This window comes from Macaca fascicularis, chromosome 3, assembly GCF_037993035.2.
Source record: "Macaca fascicularis isolate 582-1 chromosome 3, T2T-MFA8v1.1".
Classification (NCBI taxonomy): Eukaryota; Metazoa; Chordata; class Mammalia; order Primates; family Cercopithecidae; genus Macaca; species Macaca fascicularis.
The window spans coordinates 153,394,621-153,414,022 of record NC_088377.1 but is presented as its reverse complement, the minus strand read 5'-3'; the positions used below and the strand labels follow the sequence as shown (position 1 = coordinate 153,414,022).

General features: G+C 39.3%; 1 protein-coding gene and 1 long non-coding RNA gene across 10 annotated transcripts in view; one reads left to right on the top strand and one right to left on the bottom strand.

Moving 5' to 3' along the window:
- DOCK4 (dedicator of cytokinesis 4) overlaps window positions 1-19,402 on the top strand; it is a 473,807-nt gene that overhangs the window by 305,159 nt on the left and 149,246 nt on the right. For all 9 annotated transcript variants that reach the window (XR_012432797.1, XR_012432796.1, XM_074035823.1 and 6 more), the window contains exon 17: window positions 15,080-15,236. Coding sequence is in view for 7 of the 9 variants with exons in the window: in XM_074035823.1 (XP_073891924.1) it covers window positions 15,080-15,236 (157 nt within the window). In the remaining 2 variants the exon portion in view is untranslated. The remainder of the gene's footprint in view (window positions 1-15,079; window positions 15,237-19,402) is intronic.
- Window positions 5,164-19,313, bottom strand: LOC141409918 (uncharacterized). The gene is made up of 2 exons (XR_012432799.1): window positions 19,238-19,313; window positions 5,164-5,924 (listed from the first exon to the last, which is right to left on the bottom strand). It is a non-coding gene; the product is annotated as an uncharacterized lncRNA (long non-coding RNA).

Below are 19,402 nucleotides of genomic sequence, written 5' to 3'. Positions count from 1 at the left end.
GCCAGTAAAATAGATCTGATTAAATTTAGTTATATCCATGCAGTGAATGAAATACTATATATGTGGAAATAATGTTTACAGGATAATTTTATATGCATAGAAAAGTACTTATTGTTAATACTTTATATATGTATATATTTAGTATAATACCATTTTTATAAAGTTGTTTAACTATAGGTTCTTATGTATATATGTGCATACAGAGATGCTTGGAATGATATCCTTAAGTATTAATAATGACTCTTTATTTTCACATTGCTTAAATTTTTTGTTAGTGGAGAAGTGTTATTTTATAATATTAATAATGTGTTGTTTTTTTTTTTAATTTTGACCAAACAAAAATAGGAAGAGACAGAAATTTAAACTTAGTCTTGTTTTATACTATTTAATTCTGGACTTTTATGTAAGTAAAGACCATTCTTGTGTCATATAATCTTGACAGTAATGTTTATGGTAAGGTTTTTGAGGGAACATTAATTGTCTTGGATTTTTATAAATCATGTTCTGTGTCATTTATTGGGTGGTACTGCCCATGATATCAAAGTTAATGGGAGATGAAAAAAATACCCTAAAAAACGTGTCTTTAAATCTGTCTTGGAGATATGATGCAGAGAATAGCTCTGGTTTGTAGTAGAGTATTGGTTAAAACCTACTTGCTCTTCATGTAAAGTATTAGTTTAAAAGACTCAATCCTGCAGTGAGCTAAGAAGAAATCTGCTGTGTTGAAGGCTGTTAGTATCCTAATTTAGGCCTTAAATTTGTGAGATAGTTTCCCTTTGTAGCAATGGCTGAACTTCCGAATGTGTTCTAAGGAAACCGTTCTTACCGAGCTGTTTCAGTAAATACTTTGTCAAGGACCTGAACTCACCTTTTAGGGCAGGGTCTAAGGAATCCTAAGGGAAAAGGTCATTTTCAACATCACTTGATTGATTACATATTTGGAGTGGTTTCCAATGGCAATAAACTCTGAAATCTATAAAAATCTGCATGTCATAACTCTAGGAGGATAAGTAAAATAACTTAGTTGTCGTTAGAGATTTTGTCCTTCCAGAGGCCCCTTTATAACTCTCAAAACATCAGTTATATCTCCAAATGGCTGACAGAGAAGTCTAAAACTTCTCTTTAGAATCACTAGTTTGCTAATAACCGTATTTAATCTTAAGTTTTGGTATTTCATTCTGTTAGAATTATTGTCTTCCTTAACTTTGTAGGAATGTATTTGGCTAAGCTTGTTTCAGCTACCTGCTGGAAAACAAGTTAAGAAAAAAGAATTAAGCAAAAAGTTAAGGAAAGAGAATGAAGCAAAAAATAAAAAAGTAAAAAAGAATGAGCGGACGCAAATTTGTTTTCCAAAAGTCAAATCTCTTAAGGAGATTGATGTGAGAATCCAAAAAGAGGGGCCTAGGAAGACAAGTAACTATGTGCTCAAGTCCCCATTCATTCTGACTCACTCTAGTGGAGCAATTTTAGTCACTGGAAGTACATTCTGAAACACCCTCTGGTCCAGTAAGAAAATAGTAATAATACCGTCTGCCTTGGAGAAGTTGCGGTTTTGTAAATTCATCACTATTGATTGTCAAGTACCACCATGACTGAAGTGGCTGGACTCAACCAAGCTAGAGTTTTGCTTAGTAGAGAATCTGCTTCCTGTAGTGGGGTTTATTGGCTTCCTAATCCAAGGCATTCGAGAAGGAAAAGAGCCAGGTACAAAGTCAGCCAAATAGAAGGTGATGCTGTTTCCTGGTTGGAGAGGGATTAATTTAATATGATTACATAGACAGTAAAAGTCTATTGTGGAGTAACTTATTTCACCTTTGTTAACTAAAAATTTGTCCATAAACCCTTTGTGGCCCACATTTTTCTCTACAAGTTTTCAGGTTCTTATGCTATATCCTAGTCCCTAACTTGGTCCATAGTAGTCCCACAAATACACTTCACTGACCACCACCTTTGAGATGGACTTCTCAAATCCAGGTAGAAGCTACTGTTCTCTGCTTATCTCAAACTTCAGTGTAGCCTTTTCCTATAGTATGCTTGCATTCATAAGTAAAATGAAAAGATGAGGGGAATCTGAAAATTTAGATAGACTGACGGGATTGCAGTCTAGCCTGCTGCCCAGATTGCACATTCCCCACCAACTCTTCTAAAAGACACCCTGTAACCATAATCAGTAAATCTTAGACAAGCCAGAAACATATCTGTCCTCCCCAGGCTTGGCTGTAGAAGAATTGATCACTTGACTGATTATTCATTCATTACACACTGTGAGAGAAATTAAAAAAACACCTACAATGTTCGAAAATAAATAACCTGGTAACTTTAGTATAAAAACATATCAAGCTGAACAGTGGGGAGAAAAGGCTAAGCTATCTTAATAGGTAGCCTTGGTCGTAGCACTTAGGGGTATTTAAGCGACCTGCGGAAAGCCCCTTCAATGCTAACCAGTTCATACTGCTACATCTTCAACCCTCCCAAAATGTTCTTCCTTAAGTGAGACCTGACTTTCCTCTGCTGAGAGGGCTTCCTGTATAGCTGCTGGAGTAGAGAGCTCCTCTTCTTAAGCTGGGTGTCTAGTGTCTGGTGGTCAGCTGTCTCTAAATACCCTAACGCTTTCCAGAGATACTCTTTCTCCACCCTCTTGTAAAGAGCTTCCCTACCCTTTACAAGGCTCATCCCATATAGGGCTAAATTTTCCATGTGTCCTGGTTACTGTCTTCCACCAACTTGTATTTTGAGGGCCAATGAGGAAGAGCGGGGAGGATGGAGTGGTGTGGTAAGTCGCTGATTAGTTTCCCACAATGAGCCTAGTTCCTAGTTCAGAGTCTTCTCCTTCTGGTTGACTGTCCAATTTCATGTCCTCTTGTTTTCTTGGCCACTTCAACTCTAGCCACCTCCATTTGCCTTCTACTTCACTATGGCCACACCATAGGCCTTATTGCCTCTCTACCCATCAGAATCTCCCATTGATTAGATAGATGGGTAGATGGGTGGATGGGTAGATGAAATCATCCACAACCACTTCATATCAAAAATCATAAACTCCCAGTATTATGACCACAGCCTTTCAACCTTCTGATTTTCTAACTATACCTACTTTTCAGTCTTTTTCTCCTCCAGTAGACCACTTGATTTTCTTCCCATTGTTATCTAAGGTATCTGTTAATGCTTAGTTCTACTGTGCCTGCATAGGAAATAAAAAATAGTCCTAGATCAATCTGGAAGCATTGCCCTCTGCTATCCCCAGCCCTAGAAGAAATTAAGGCTGGAGATAGGAGAGGGCAATGCTGACAGATTGGGGCATTGCTAGAAGAAATTATACAGTTGCTGTAGGTTAGCATCTGCCTGGGTATAGATGTGGGTCCATCAACATTGCAGGCAAACTAGTCCTCACAAGAGCTATTTACAAGAGCTTACCATTCTCCCTACCCCACTACTTCCCAGCTACTTAACAGAGAAAACAGATGCCATCAGACAGGAACTTCCTTAACTTCTTGTGCTCTCTCCTTGCCACCTGCAAACTTATCTGCATCCTTCCTTTCCTTCCGGCTTCCAGTCTCGGGGGATGGGGCAGAATTCCTTCGCTTTAAGACTAGTTCTTCCACCTACTTCCTTCAGGATCTCCCTCCCTCCTGACTGTTGTGAGACCCTGCCCCTCCCAATGTCCTGTCTCTTCCTCCTGCATCTCTTCCAGCAGTATTCATACAGATTATAAACATGCTCAAGCCTTATTTTTTTTAAATAATTTATTTTAAATAGCCACCATGTTCCTTCTTCCCTCCCGTGATGACATGCAGCCTGCGTGAAAAGTCTCTTCCCTCATTGCCTCTGCTTCATCATGTCCTCATTGCTTAACTGAAGTTTTTCCCCTTTCGGTCACTAGTGCCCAGCCAGGGCATCTAGTAGCTAGAGCTACTAGATGTTTAAAAAACCTTTCCATACTTGACTGCCCTATAGCATAGAGCACGATTAATAATGCTTCTTTAAAATCCCACACTCCTTGGCCTGACAATGTGCTCCTGAGTTTCATCCTTCCCCCTCTTTGAGGACTCATTTCCCTTTATGGATACCTTAAATGTTGATGTTACCAGGGGTTTAGCCCTTGGCTGCCATGTGTGTCTTATACTCTCTAGATCCATCTCATCCCTTTGGGCAGGTAAGCTATGCTGTTAACTGCCAGATATGTTTTTCTAGTGCAAAACTTTTACCAGCCTACTGAACATCTTCAATCGGTCTTCCCAAAGACACCACACACTCAGCATGTCCAAAACTGAGCATTTTGTCTTGTCTCCATCCACTCCTGCCATGAAGACAAACCTTGTCACAGGCTTCTCTTGTCACACTTACCCACCATGTCTAAATAGTTTGTTGCATAAGTGGTCAGTTCCACCTCCTCAATAATACTTTCATCCAAGAAATCTAAGCCAGAGGTGAGTATTAGAACCACCTGAGGTTTTTCTTATTTAAGAGATTTGGGGGTAATCCCAAGGCTTTTATGTATTGAAAAATTCCCTATTCCAGCCATACTTAACTATATATAGTTGCTTCAATATGCCTGTACTTTTTTTAGTGGTTATTTTAAAGATATTTTAAATGTATAGAAGAGTTGCAAAAATAGTACAGGAAATTCCCATATAACCTTCATCCAACTTCTCCTTATGTTAACCTCTTATATAAGCTATGGCATATTTATCAAAACTAAGTTAATCTGGGCACAATACTGTTAACACAGAATTTATTTGGATTTCACAATAAGTTTTCCCACGAATGTCATTTTTTCTGTTCCAGGATTCATTCCAAGATCCCACATTGCATTGAATGGTCGTGTCCCCGTAGTTTCATATGTGTGTTTTTATTCCCCAGTGCCTTTAAGTGTATTGTTTCTTCCCTCCCTTGATTTTTCCTCCCTTGCCTGCTTGACTACCCTTTTTTCTTTACAACTGAAGTCAAATAGTCCTTTGACCTCAGATCAAAGACCATCCTTTTCGATAAGGTCTTCCTTCCCTTCCCCAGCAGAACTGGTCTCTAGTGGTCTTTATCCCAGTGTTGTAATCAGTATTAACAGATAAATGCGGAGATCAGACAGACATGCAGTGCCCTCAAGGACAGAGACTGTGTTCATTTCCTTGTTATATTCTTAATGCCAAACTGAAAGGCTGACAAATATTAGGAATTTAATAAATGTTTAATAATGACATGAAGGATGACTAGTCATTTTGAAAAAGTTCCTAAAAGAAAGGTATTTTCCTCCAAAAACTATTTAAATCTGGTTTTTATCAACTGGCAATAACAGAGTTTCAACTGGATTGTCTACCGTACTGTATTTTTAAGATGTAATTACCTACTTTTCACAAGTTACAGATCCCTTAATTTGACTAATTACATGAACTCCTGTGCCAGTTTTTAAATTAGTAAATTGTAGATGTGGATCTCTCAATCATATGTCTTGCATAACTCAAATATCATACTTCTGGAACACTGTCCAGGACTGACCACTGACATTCTCTTTCACATATTTAAGACAGTAGTCAAAAACTAGCCTAGAACATAATGCAGTATTCATTGCTATACCAAGTGATTTTTATTCTGGAAAAAGAAAGAAACTGTGAGCCAAACTACATAATCTCAAAGAAGATGAGACTACTGCTGCTGCTGCAAAGCCTGCGTTTTAATAATTCTGTAAGAGTCTGAGGGAGCACATCTCTCTGGCCAGATCTGATTTCAGACTCCAAGTATAGTAAAGCAAAGATGGTTCTTATCTCTCTCCTCTCTAATTTGTAAATTATCTCCACGCCATTCTAAGATAACTTGCACAGATTCCAACATAGCAAATGCAGAGACTATCCTTCACTATTACAGTGACATCCTTTTGTTTCCCCAGTCCAGTAGCAGCTTCAAGAAGCCGTGGTCACATTGCCTTGTTTCCCCTGGGAAAAAAAAAAAAATGACTTCATTAATTCTTCCCTCATCCATCTGCCAGCATACATCTGCCATAACGCTGGTAACACTTTAAATGTGCTTGTGTCTTCCACAAGAAAACGAGTTCTCTAGTAGAGAGGACACTGTCGTCTTACTCTCATATCCACGTTGCCATGCTCCATGTCTTCACTGGGTTTGGTAGAAAAAATATTCTCTATGTGAAAGCCTAAACTGTTGTTTTACAAGTATTCCTCAGAATGCAAATGATCCATATTTAACCACCCCATCCAGGTTAGGGGTATAGCTGGATTTTACCATGGTAACAAAGCCATCTCTCAATTACACGCAGCACAAGAATCTCACATCTGCAGTTTGGTGCTGTTGAGCCTGTATTGCTCACGTTTTTAGGCATTCAAGCATCCAGCCACTATTCTGTCGCACTTAGTATTTCCAGTTAAAGCACAGGCAGTGCCAAACCATACTTTTCCAGCCTCATTTCTATGACATCTTGACTCTTAGCCTTTCACCTAACGGGAAGACTTTTTTCTCCAGTCCATACTCTAGTTCAGAATCTCACTCACAGTAGACCCTTTTCCCACCTGGGGAATTTACTGACTCCCTGGCTGCTTCTAGTATTAGGGAACTGGATAACCTTTTGGCTTAAACTCTATGCGACAGCTATTTCTGCCTTACAAGGCTACCTGCTAGAACCTTATTTGTATTCTTCACTGCTCTTGAACACATTTCTTTCCTATCCCCTCTCATTGAATGAAAGAATGAATGATTTCTAGCTCATTTGTTGTGTTCCTAAGCCCCTATGTTATGCCCCATCTGCTCCCACCTGCCCTTCCTCCCTACCTTATCCAGGTTGTATGATCCCTTTTGCTCCCTGCATGGTTTGAAGACATAAACTAGCCATTTCATTGTAAGATTCGTGAGCTTACTGCATTTGAAATTATTTCAGCTCCATATACCACTCTGAACCCTCTCTCAGGGTGTCTCCCACAAAGATACCTTTCTTTTGAAAAGCTAACCATTTTTTGGTCTTTCTTAGCGATACCTACCATGCAGTATTTTATCTATAAATCAGTAAACTTTGAATTCATTACTTGAATTCAAAACTTGGCTAAAACAACAGTAGAGGGAGGCAATGTTATATAGTAGTTGTGAATACAAATTTTGGTTCAAATTCTGACTCTGATACTTTCTAATATTGTGACATTGGGCAAATCACATAAGCTCCTTAGGTTATAATATCTTGCCTCAAGGATTGTTATGAGAAGAGAGTATACACACAGTGCAGAGTAGTGCCTATCACACAGTAAGCACTTATAAAGGGTAGTTGCTTGGATTGCCTTAAAACTTTCCAGTGTTTGTATGATATATTAAGGGTGCATGCTGAAAACCTCAAGGAACAATGAAAGATATGCTATAATATTTTCTGTGTATTAGCTTAAGTTTTTCAGAAATAGATTAAAACCTAACCTCATATCTAGTGTAATCCTACTGGATAAAAAAATCAGCTTTGAACCCCTGGTAAATATATAAAAGTGTTCATAGAGACCAAAGAGTGGTTACATGTTTTGCTTTACTGAATCGATGGGCGGGATTCTCTCCCGCTACCCCCATCTCTCTTACACACACCCCAGTGTTTTTGCTGAAAGCTCTTGAAATAACTTTTATGTCCAGACTATTGTTCATATTTATTATATTTTATACTTGAGCAAGGGTGATAGAGTTTAGCTATAAGAAGCTATCAAGATGTCATAACTCAGACTCAGATGCTGAGGTCTTGGCCCCTCCAGCCTGGGGGAGAAGTGAGAACCAAGGCTGGTGGAACTGACCTGACCACATCACTTTTTCCTGGCCCATGGAAAAGCAGCCAAGTCTTCTACTCATAATACCCGCTAAGGATACAGCATAGCATCACACCTTCACTCACAGAAGGGGTCCATCCCATGGCAACCAGTTGAGCTACATGGGATATCAAGCAGGAATTCCAAGAGGCTGCAGAAGTGCTCCAGAGATGGCAGGCAGTTAGGGGGAGGAGAGTTAATAAGAGATTTATTTACAGTGGCAGAATTTCTGTGAACAGATGGATCTAGCTAGACCAGGGCAGGCTCCAAATCCTGGGGAGGAGGCCTGGAAATAGCAGGACAGAGTGTCTGGGCTGGGTTTGGCATGAGACTTAGTCACACTAGGAAGTGGTGGTTAGACACAGGGAACACAAATCAGGATAGAGATGAGAGATCAGAGGATGTTTCCAACACTATGGACTAGATAGGGTGAATGTAGAGTGCTGCCCTCATGCTTTGACTTGCCAGGGATGAGACTGAGGGGAGGGGGTCAGTGTTCTAGAGTTCCAGAACATTACTTTGCCTAAGCACTTTTTCTGAAAAAAGCATTTGAAGTATTTACTTTATAATTATTCTTTAAACCATATATGTATGTTTTAGGCATTCTTCCGTCTACATGAATTACTTTGCAGTAGTAAAAGAAACCATTTGGAGTTGTAATATTAAAAGAATTATAGAGGCTATTTATTGTGTTTATATTGGTGTTTCTGTTACTGGGCAGGTGTATTAGTAAGAACATCTTGTCATATTCCGATTCTGTTTCTCTAAACTTGTTAGAGAGGTCTTTCCTAAATATTATTATGAAAACTGTAGCCAGGCGCGGTGGCTCACGCCTGTAATCCCAGCACTTTGGGAGGCTGAGGCGGGCAGATCACCTGATGACACGGTCAGGAGTTCGAGACCAGCCTCAACATGGAGAAACCCCATCTCTACTAAAAATACAAAATTAGCTGGGCATGGTGGTGCATGCCTGTAATCCCAGCTACTCTGGAGGCTGAGGCAGGAGAATCGCTCGAACCCGGGAGGCAGAGGTGGCAGTGAGCTGAGATCGCACCATTGCACTCCAGCCTGGGTGACAAGAGCAAAACTTTGTCTCAAAAAAAAAGGTAAAAAAAATTGTGAGTCACACAGAATAGTCTAGAATACTAAAGGGATTCGGTGCTTAAACTCCTACTTGAAAATATTCAAACAAATTCAAAAGAATAAAGTTAATATAAGTTTTCTAATGTATAATCAGAATCATCTAAGCTGTACCAGCTATATATCTGTTACAATTGTTTCCTCAAAATTTTAATTTAAAATCACCTTTGTGGCCAGGCGCAGTGACTCAAGCCTGTAATCCCAGCACTTTAGGAGGCCAAGGCGGGTAGATCATGAGGTCAGGAGATCGAGACCATCTTGGCTAACATGGTGAAACCCTGTCTCTACTGAAAATACAAAAAATTAGCCAGGCCTGGTGGCGGGTGCCGGTAGTCCCAGCTACTCGGGAGGCTGAGGCAGGAGAGTGGCATGAACCTGAGACACGGAGCTTGCAGTGAGCCGAGATCGCACCACTGCACTCCAGCCTGGGTGACAGAGCAAGACTCTGTCTCAAAAAAAAAATCACCTTTATTATTACAGCATTAAAATCAGTATACAGATAAACCAAAATAAAAGAAAGTACCATAGTCTCATTACCCAGGTGATGTTAACTATTAGCTCCTTAGTGTATATCATCCAGATATTCTGTGTGGATATTTACACCCAAATGATGTTATATAATACACTATACAATTTTTCTCATTTTTAATTTTTGTGGCTACATAGTAGATATATATATTTATGGGTATATGAGATATTTTGGTATAAGCATGCAATACGTAATAATCACATCATGGAAAATTGGGTATCCATCTCCTCAAGCATTTATCCCTTGTATTACAAACACTTTTTAGTTATTTTTAAATGTACAATTAAATTATTATTAACTATAGTCACCCTGTTCTATCAAATACTAGGTCTTACTCTTTCTGTCTTTTTTGTACCCATTACACCTCCCTGTCACCTCCCACTACCCTTCCCAGCCTCTGGTAACCATTCCCTCCTCTCCATCTCCATAAGTTCAATTGTTTTGGTTTTTAGATCCCACAAAAAAAGTGAGAACATGCAATGTTTGTCTTTTGGTGCCTGGCTTATTTCACTTAACATAATGACCTCCAGTTCCGTTCGTGTTGTTGCAAATGACAGGATCTCATTCTTTTTTATGGCTGAATAGTACTCCATTGTATCCATGTACCACATTTTGTTTATCCATTCATCTGCTGATGGACACTTAGGTTGCTTCCAAGTCTTAGCTACTGTGAACAGTGCTACACAACAAACATGGAAGTGCAGATGTCTCTTTGAGGTACTGATTTCCTTTCTTTTCAATATATATCCAGCAGGGGGATTGCCAGATCACATGGTAGCTCTCTTTATAGTTGTTTGAGGAACCTCCACAAACTGTTCTCCATAGTGGTTGTACTAATTGACATTCCCATCAACAGTGTATGAGGATTCCCTTTTCTCCATATCCTCACCGGCATTTGTTATTGCCTGACTTTTGGATAAAAGCCATTTTACCTGGGGTGAGGTGTTATCTCATTGTAATTTTGATTTGCATTTCTCTGATTATCAATGATGTTGAGCACCTTTTTATATGCATGTTTGCCATTTGTGTATCTCCTTTTGAGAAATGTCTATTCAAATATTTTGTCCGTTTCTCAATTGGATTATTAGGTTTTTCTCTAGAGAGTTGTTTGAGGTCTTTATATATTCTGTTATTAATCCCTCGCCAAATGGGTAGTTTGCAAATATTTTCTCCCATTATGTGGGTTGTCTCTTCACTTTGTTGATTATTTCCTTTGCTGTGTGGAAGCTTTTTGACTTGATGTGATCCCATGTATCCATTTTTGCCTTTGTTGCCTCTGCTCGTGGGGATGCTCAAGAAATTTTTGCCCAGACCACTGTCCTAGAGAGTTTCTCTGATGTTTTCTTACAGTAGTTTCATAGTTTTAGGTCTTAGATTTAATTTTTAATCTATTTTGATTTGATTTTTGTATATAGTGAGAGATAGGAGCAAGTTTCATTCTTCTGCATATGGATATCCAGTTTTCCCAGCACCATTTATTGAAGAGACTCTTTTCCCCAATGTATGTTCTTGGCACCTTTTTCGAAAATGAGTTCACTGGAGGTTTGTGGATTGTTTCTGGGTTCTCTGTTCTGTTCCATTGGTCTTTGTGTCTGTTTTTATGTCAGTACCATGCTGTTTTGGTTACTATAGCTCTGTAGAAGAATTCAAAGTAACGTAATGTGATTCCTCCAGTTTTGTTTTTTTTGATTGGTTCATGATTTAGTCTTTCTACTTAAGTAAAGAATATTTTACACACCACAATTACGGTGTTATACTATTCTGTGTTTTTCTGTGTGTTTACTATTACCAGTGAGTTTTGTACCTTCAGATGATTTTTTCTTCCTCATTAGCATCTTTTACTTTCGGATTGAAGAGCTCCCTTTAGCATTTCCTGTAGGACAAGTCTGGTGTTGATGAAATCCCTCAGCTTTTGTTAGTCTGAGAAGGTCTTTAGTTCTCCTTCATGCCTGAAGGATATTTTTCCCCTGGATGTACTATTTTAGGGTAAAGGTTTTGTTTTGTTTGTTTGTTTGTTTTTCTTTCCCCTTTAGCACTTTAAATGTGTCATGCCACACACTCTTTGCCTGTAAGATTTCCATGGAATAGTCTGCTACCAGATGTATTGGAGCTCCATTGTATGTTATTTGTTTCTTTTCTCTTGCTGCTTTTAGGGTCCTTTCTTCATCCTTGACCTTTGGGAGTTTGATTATTAAATGCTTTGAGGTAGTCTTCTTTGGGTTAAATCTGCTTGGTGTTCTGTAACCTTCTTGTACTTGAATGTTGATATCTTTCTCTAGGTTTAGGAAGTTCTCTGTTATTATCCTTTCAAAGAAACTTTCTAGCACTGTCTCTTTCTCTACCTCCTCTTTAAGGCCAATAACTCTTAGATTTGCACTTTCGAGGCTATTTTCTAGATATTGTAGAAGTGCATCATTGTTTTCTATTCTTTTTTCTTTTGTCTCTTCTGACTCTGTATTTTCAAATAGCCTGTCTTCAAGCTTCCCAGTTCTTTCTTCTGCTTTATCAATTCTGCTGTTAAGAGACTCTGATGCATTTGTCAGCATGTCAATTGCATTTTTCAACTCTAGAATTTCTGCTTGATTCTTTTTAACTATTTCAATCTCTTTGTTAAATTTATCTCATAGAACTCTGAATTCCTTCTCTGTATTATCTTGAATTTCTTGGAGTTTCCTCAAAACAGCTTTTTTGAATTATCTGTCTGAGCTTGTGGTGAATGCTGCCAGACCTGGGACTTACCCTGCTCCCTTCTCATCCAGGGCAGGTCCAAAAATGCTATCCAAGAGCCTAGGCCTGTACTGGGGGACCCCAAGAGCCTACTTGGTGCTCTACCCCACTGTGGCTGATCTGGTACCTAAGGTACAAGGCTAAGTTCCCTTTGCTTTTCCCTCTGCTTCTCTCAAACAGAAGAAATATTTCACTGTAGTCATCACAGCTGGGAATGTGCTGGGTCACACCTGAAGCCAGGACATCTCAGAGCCCAAGCCCTGCAGCGTACTCCCTGGGTAACACTGTTGGTTATTTAGGGCCCAAGGGGTCTTTAGTTAGCAGGGGATGAATCCTGCCAGGATTGAGTCCTTCCCTTCAAGGAAGTCAGTTCCCTTTTGGCCCAGGATGGGTGTAGAAATGTCATCTAAGCCTGGAATGGGGGCCTCATGACTCTGCCCAGTTCCCTATCTTACTGTGGCTGACCTGGTAACCAAGATGCAAAACAAAGTCCTCTTGACTGTTCACTCTTCTCTTCTTAAGCAGAAAGAAGTGGTCACTTTTGTTGCTGCAAGCTGCACAGCCCAGGGTTGGGGAAGGGATGGTGCCAGATTTACTATTCCCTTACTCATCCGAGCAGGTGTCTCCCTCGGTCACATGCCACCCTAGTCCATGGACTGTAAGCCCAGACTACCACTAGGAGTTGTCTAGGAGTTTCTGTCCTTGTCTCCTAGACTGCGTTTTGAGTTTACCTAGGACCCCAAAGCACTTCAGCCCATGGTAGCAAGGCTTGCCAAGAAACTCAAGTTCTAGCTGCTGAGATGGTGATTCTCTTCTGGCTAGGGCTGGTTTCAGTGCTCCCTCCTTGCATGGGCACTGTCTGAGCTCAGAAAAGCTTTATTTCCTACTCAATGACAGGGCAGCAGTGAGTTCAATGTAAAGTCCCCCAGTCACTGCACTCTCCCAGCAACTTGCACAGATTCTTTCTCCGTGCTGCATATCTACTGCTGGGGGATGGGGGAGGGGTGGGAGATGGGAGAGGGCATCGGAGATTCAGAACGGTCTCTTCTGCCCTCCCCAAATCCTTTTTCAGGGATATGACGTTAAAACCAGGTACTGTGATTGCTCACCTGATTTTTGGTTCTCGTGATAGTGCTTTGCTGTGTGCAAATAGTGTGCGAAAATTTGGTGTTCTGGGATTGGTGCAGGGCAACAAGCAGTGTAGGCTTCTATTCCATCATCTTGGTCTGCTTCATATTTATTTTTAATCTACCTATTTTCAGTTCATGAGTTTCCAATCACTACATTTTTTATCTCATGTGGAACTTAGTCAATGTACAGATTTTTAAAAAGTCGGACACATCAGCAGGTTTGTTCAAATCTAGGACCATATGTTGCATCTGGCTATCTATTTCTTAAGTGTTGTTTAATCTAGAACAATCCCTTTTTTGGCAACACTGACTTAAAGAGATAAGACCAGGCATCTTATCTCTTATCTCTTACCCCCAACTTTTGGATTCTCTGGTTTCTTCCCTGTAGTATTGCTCAACATGTTGCTCTATCTCTTGTGTTTCCTGTGATGTGGAAGTTGAATCTAGATGTGATGGACTGGGGTTCAGCACCTTTGGTAAGAAAGCATTGTAGATGATGATAAGTGTCTTTGCATTGCCCTGCATTGGTGTAATGACAGCTCAGTTCCCCCACATGCAGTTATATTTGTCTTCTTGCCAGTTCAGGAAGTAATCTATATGTTGCTACATTGATACCATATGAACATCCGGTTCCTCCTCAACAATTCTGCAGGTTTTGTAGTAGGACGAGCCGCAGACAAAACCTCTTAGACACCAAGTTGTAGAAGGAAAGGCTTTATTCAGCTGGGAGCATCGGCAAGCTACTGCCTTAAAATCTGAGCTCCCCGAGTGCACAATTTCTGTCCCTTTTAAGGGCTCATAACACTTAAGATTTCACGTGAAAGCATCATGATTGATTTGAGCAAGCAGCGGGTACGTGACAGGGGCTGCATGCACTGGTGGTCAGAGAGAAACAGAACAGGGCAGGGAGTTTCACAGCGTTCTTCTATATAATGTCTGGAATCTATGAATAACATCGGTTTCTAAGTTATGAGTTGATTTTTAACTACTGGGTTTAGGCCAGGCAGGCCCAGGCCTGGTTTTGGGCCTGGCGCCGGGCTGCCTGTCTTTGGTTTTACTTCCTTGTTTTTTTCTTAAAACAGGTACTGAGTATAAAACAATATAAAATAGTATGAGAGGGTCTCTCTCTTTCCTCAGTTTTAGCACTAAGCAATAATCCTTGACTAAAATAATTACAGTAGGGATATGAAATTATATTTTCTAAATCTGTAATTGCTTTTACATGTGTTAGCTGGCATTTACTATGAAAGTAGAGATTTCCCTCACATAGTAGGACTCTCAAATTATAATAACTGAAATATCCTTTCTTTTAATTACCAGTTTTCAAAGTAAGGAATTGTTTAACAGCTGCCTCAGATGAGATGTTGGAAGAATTTAAGCGTTTTTGAAAAAATGCTATGGTCACTGCAAATATGATTTATTGATCATTTTCAATGTATCAGGAGTGTGTTAAAGGCTTTATATAACCTAATTCTTGTGACAACACAATGAGATTTTAGAGAAGATAACGGAAACAGTGTGTGGTTAAATAATTTGATTTGATATGGTCACTCACATGGGAAGTTACAGAGCTGGGATGCAAACTCAAATTAATCTTAGTCCAAAAATCCATGCTTAATTCTTTTAGACAGTTTTTTTGCATTTTATTTAAAAACCAAATTCTACTTGTAATGCTGTTTGGAATGTTTCCCAATTTATAAACACTAGTAATATAAATTATGCTTAATAATTCTTATAAGATCTCTTCCTCTACCCTTATGTTTTTTTAATATTTTTAACAGTGTGAAGAAAACACAAACCTTCAGGATACTACCCGCTACCTCAAACTTCCCTTTTCCAAGGGCATTTTCCTTGGGAATAATAATCAAGCCATGAAGGCCACAAAGGAGTCTTTTTGTATTACATCCTTTCTCTGTTCCACAAAACTCACACAAAATGGTAATGTATAATATTTTATTTGAAAGCGCTAGTACCTAGTAATCATGTAAATTTTGGTAAGCATATTCAGTAAACACCAAAGTTATAGTTAAGAACTTTAGAAAAATTATGGATACTTCTGTTTGTGATTTCGAATAAAATGGAAACAAATGTGACCCAGTGATCTGTTGAATGCATGTCATTTAAGAAGGACTTCAAAATTATCCCAGTATTGAAAAACAAGTACACAGCTTTTCAAATAAACCCTCAACACCCAGCTGCTTTAAAAAAAAAAAAAAAAAAAAAAAAGGACGAAAATACCAACACCTTAATCTCGTGTTTTATAGCTCCATAAACAGTGCTAATTGCAGGCTTTAGAATAAAGGCTGTTTTTTGTTTAATTAGATGCATATTGCTTTTCAGTTCTAGCATTACTTTTTATGTCAGTGATTGTTTAGCAAGTTATGATTAATAAAGCAAGCTCTTCTCCTTGGCAAATTGCTATGAAAACATGTTCTTTAATGAAGGAAGTAAATTAAACATTTTTGAGTTTTTTATGATTGCCATATAAGACTTCTGGCTAGCACCCTGAATGCTACATTAAATAAGTTATATTCATTATGTTGAGAAGAATCACTTTATAATGAAGTATTATGTCTCATAAAAACCTGTGCCTAAACATGTGTGCTGTTATTAGTTCTTTCTTAGTTCCTTCTTCTGTGTCAGAGAACAGCATTTGTAGAAGGAAACATTTCTTCTTTTAGATCATAGTCTCAGGAAAAAAGCAAAATGTAACATCAAAATTTTGACCACTTTTGAAACACCTCTCAATTTCAACATGCATTGCTACTATATTTGTATAGGACACCAAGTTAAGATTTGTTATACCAGGCTTTATCAGCATTCAGTAGTTAATGATTTTATTTAAATAAAACTTCCATTGGTATAACTCAATAAATGATTATAAAGCATTTATGAAACCTCAGGTATTTTTTTTATGAGGCCAGTTTACCCCCATAGAAATTATGAAGATAATAAAATCAACCTTTTATTGAGATCCTTAAACAGAAATATTTATTTATTCTATGTGGATTAGTTGTGTGTGGGTAGTAGAGTTTGCATTCATGTTTAACTGAATTTCCCCAATAGAATATTTTGGGTTGTATTACTTATCTATTGCAGCTGTAACAGCTACCACAAACTTACTGCCTTAAAACAATAAAGATTTATTATTATTGCAGTTCTGGAGGTCAAATATCCAAACTCAGTTCCACCGGGCTAAAATCAAAGTGTCAGCAGGGCTGCATTCCCTCTGGAATGGAGAGAATCCATTTTCTTACCCTTCCTAGCTTTAGAGGCCACCTGCATTCCTTGGCCTATAGCCCCTTCCTCTAGCTGCAAAGCCAGAAGCATAGCATCATCACATCTCTCTGACTCTGACCATCTTACATCTTTTAAGGATTCTTATGATTATCTTGAGCTGGATAATCCAATATTTTAAGATCTTTAATCACATCTGTACAGTCTTCTTTTGCTGTGTGAGGGAAACATAGTCCCTCCTAATTCTTGGAACAGGTTCTTTTGAGGCCATTATTCTGCCTACCACACAGGTAAACCTAACAATAGATTCTCTTCCATCAAGATATTTGGTCCTACATACTGAATTTGTGCTAGTTGTAGCGTTTAGGATGTTAGACACAATTATGAAAATAAGGCAGAGAGAAACAAATCCTGAAAATTAGAGGTTGCTACTTTTTAAAAGTAGAGAACATTTTCAGGTAAATATGAGTAAAAAACAACTTATGAAATAATTATATTAAACATCTCACTATATGGAAAGTGGGATCAGAATCACATGCAATGGTTGGCTCATTTTTGGAGATGGATAAGTGTTTCATTCATTATTAGTTTGGCTTTGATTAACCTTATCAATGAGAAACAGCTCAAAAGGAGCCAGGAAATGAATGGCATGTTTCAAGAGTTGGGAAGGAGGAAGGAAGTTAGTTGGTCTTTCTGAAATTTACATGCTAAACACACATCTCTGTGTCGAAGTAATTTAGTTCCAAATTGGAATTAAATTGCTATGTATTCATTTTTCTTGACTTGGAAAATATACAAATCTTATTTCTACTATAATTCAGCATTTACTAAGTGATATGGTCTCTAGGAGCAGTTTCCTAGAGCAGATTTGCATTTCAGAATTCCCAAAGTGTGTCTGTCTGCACACGCTTTGTGTCATCCAACATGGACAGTGTACCAAGGCCAAAGCACTACGCTGGGCATCTGTGACTGCCAGAACAGGTAGAGATTTTGTGGTTCGGAGGATTAGGGGTCATGGCATCCTCCTATTTTTATAGCTCTTGATAGGTTAGGTACATAATATACACCTAATAAATGCCTGTTGAATGGAATGTAGAAATTGGTATTTTCTGTGATAGGTTGTAGCTCCTAATTTGCAGCTAACATCCTCAGATGGCAAAAGCAAAAACCTAGGATACAGCAATTTTGCCTGAACTCTAAGTATTTTGCATACATGATTAATTACATCCAGATGTAATCATAGTCTCAGAAAAAAAGCAAAATGTAACATCAAAATTTTGACCACTTTTAAAACACCTCTCAATTTCAACATACATTGCTACTATATTTATATAGGACACCAAGTTAAGATTTGTTATACCAGGCTTTATCAGCATTCGGTGGTTAATGAATGGGCTTTTCCACGTGCTCCATCATGAGCAGTGTAGAGATTCATCAGCCTTCTTGCAGAGAAGATGGGCAGGCTCATCCTGACTCATTTTCTGGACCCCTGTAATCTATTTTCAAGCCCTACTTAAATGGGCACTAGTCCTCATTCTTCACTGCTGCCACTTTGTAGCCAGCGTAGCCACCTCCTTCCTCCCCACACTCCTCACATTGAGCAGGGTCCTCATGGCCCCTCCAACTGCCTCACTTTAAAGGAAGGGAAAGAGAACACAAAGGAGGAGTGAGAGCTGGGATGGGGGTGGAGTGGGAAGTGAGGAGTGAATGGCAGGGGAAGTGCACGGGGGATTATGAAAGAGAAGATGCCAGGGAGGGGAGGCCTCCTGAAGTGAGATGCAGGAAGTAGGAAGTAGGTGGGAGGGAAGCAGCAAACTGGGGAGAACAATAGAGCTTTGCCTTTGTCACTCTGGGTCTCACTCTGTGGAAATATCTGATATGCCAAATATAACCAATCAGTTTTAAAAAGGTTTCAATCATACCCCAGGGTGTCTGAATTACATCTGAATAGTCAACATTTTCAGGGTTTTTGGTTATGAAAACCTCATAAATCTCTTGTTCAAAGTTGGTATTTTTAAAATCCCTTTATTTTTCTCATTCTAACTCCTCCTCCTCCTCTTACCCATGTTTGTTGCAGATAAACATTCCTGTTTGGTACTGAATTCCTTACTATTAATAGTAAATCCTTTGTGAGGTTTTTCTCTTGAATCTGGCTTTGGTGGAGCTTGCTTCTCTTTCTCCTTGAGATTCTTAATGCTTTTTCTCACTTCTGTTCTCTATATTCTCTTTTTCTTTCTCATCTTACCTACTTCCTTGGTTTTGGGGGGTTTGGAGTTTTTGTTCCCTCATTCATCTTTCTGTTTCTTAGAAAGTCCCTTTTGGGTTTCTGCTAAAACAAGTGATTTGAAGTGAATTTCCTGCTTCTCTGCCTGGAAATTCTGTCCTGGCTTCTCTCTCGGCCAGTCTAGCCTGGCAACTCCACCGAGCCCTGAGTCCAGCTCTACCAGGTCCCCCTGCCCTGTGCATGCTTGGCACACATGAACCTTCAGTTCTCACTGCATTTGTTGGCCTCCAGATGCCACATCTCCCTGCATGCTTTGTAGACTAATAACACATGAACACCATCTCCCAGAGCCTTTCTAACTTCTGCCCAAGAAAGATAAATTTATTCCCTCCCCAGGTGAAGAGGTTCTCAGGACCTGCTGAACTAAGGCCCGCATGTCCGTTTAGGAAAGGGTTAAAGGGCTGGGCCGTGTGCTTACCTGGACTCTGGGATGGAAGATGGCCCATGGGGTCCAGCAACTGCTCTTCTCAGGTTGAGAGCTCCCTGGATGATCTGAGAAATCACTGGGCCTGTTATCATTCTTTTAGTCTGCAAGATTTTGGTCACGTTGCCAGGAAGACCTTTGTTGCTGGGTGGAGTTGGT